Source organism: Sturnira hondurensis, unplaced genomic scaffold (genome assembly GCF_014824575.4).
Source record: "Sturnira hondurensis isolate 20B ecotype Veracruz unplaced genomic scaffold, ASM1482457v3 Scaffold0003046, whole genome shotgun sequence".
NCBI lineage: Eukaryota > Metazoa > Chordata > Mammalia > Chiroptera > Phyllostomidae > Sturnira > Sturnira hondurensis.
In genome coordinates, this window is record NW_028075677.1 from 1 (window position 1) to 1,284 (window position 1,284).

A 1,284-nucleotide genomic window follows, 5' to 3' on the forward strand; every position below is an offset into this window, starting at 1 on the left:
ATCAGGCCTGGACAATGAGCATGTGAAGGCAGGTGGGTGAAACATGAGGCTATTGTGTGAGTCAGAACTGAGTGCGCCTGTGGCTCCAGGGGCCCCAGGTGCAGGACACTCACACTTCAATGGGCACAGTGGCTGCCCAATTGTGCAGGAGCCAGATAAGTATTCTCCTAGCCTGCATGTCCCAGAACGCTGAGCTTCCCAGAACCAGTCCACCGGCGCCCTCTGCTGGTTGCAGAATCTAACCCTCCAGCACATTTCCTACTGCTCAGCTGACCTGGAAAGGCTTTCTGCCTTTTACAGGTGTTTTTTCAGATGTCAGTACCTGGAGGCCCCCGGATCATAACAAAGACTTAATGGAGAAAAGGCTCCATTTGTCTCATTTCAAGAGGCCAAAGGCAACTCCAAAGGCCCTAGTTCCCACACTGAACACCAGGCAGCTCTGCAATGTCACCATGACCACTGTGTGTTCAGTTTGGCCTCCGTGTCCCTGAGACTCTAGACGTGGGATGGAAAACTGGGAGTAGACCTATGATAAACCAGAAGGTCCCCCGAGTATAGTTTACATACACAGAGATTATTTGGAAATGGTCAATTGTCTTGAAGGAAAACTCTGTTAAGCTGAGGTTTTTGTCCCACTTCTCCATCTGTGTGAGTCACTGTGAGGAGCACCACTGGGCCAGATCCCACAGTAATAGTGGCCCTCGTCCTCAGGCTGCAGCCCAGAGATGAGCAGGAGCCCTGCATTGGCCGAGGTGTCTTTGGATCCAGAGAAGCCGCTGGGGACCCCGGAGCCCTGGTGCTTGTTTGAGTCTGTATGGTAGTTCAGCAGATACTGGGGAGGGCTCCCTGACTTCTGCTGGTACCAGTATATGCTATAGCTGCCAACATTGATGTCACTGCTGAGAGTGCAGGTGAGTCTGGCTGAGGATCCAGGAGATGCAGAGAGTGAGGGCGGCTGAGTTAGCACAGGCTGGGAGAGGGAACCTGCAAACAGAGACAGGTGTCAGTGATGGGGCAGAACCAGGGGAATTTAATCAAGAGATGGATCAGGAAGGGAAGAAACTTCAGAACTGAGCCCTGGTCCCTGAGGCCTGTCCCTACCTGTGCAGTGAGAGAGGAGCACGAGGAGGAGAGGAGTCCAGGCCATTGTGCACACAGCCTATGAGTCCATAGTGGGGCTGGGCTGCCCAGGCCTCCTTTTCTCCCCACCCTCTGCCTGGGGAGGGGCTGTCCATGCAAATGTGTGTCCATCAAGGGGCTGCCCAGCCCCTCCCTGAGCCCTGG

General features: G+C 54.4%; 1 gene segment (V, D, J or C); it reads right to left on the reverse strand.

The window, feature by feature from the left end:
* Nucleotides 1-636: 636 nt before the first annotated feature.
* On the reverse strand, nt 637-1,147 carry LOC118983768 (probable non-functional immunoglobulin lambda variable 5-48; the record flags this gene model as incomplete). The annotated part of the segment is given in 2 exon segments: nt 637-984; nt 1,102-1,147. Coding segments are annotated over 2 exon segments (394 nt in total), but the record flags the coding sequence as incomplete, so codon positions are not given.
* Nucleotides 1,148-1,284: the final 137 nt, after the last annotated feature.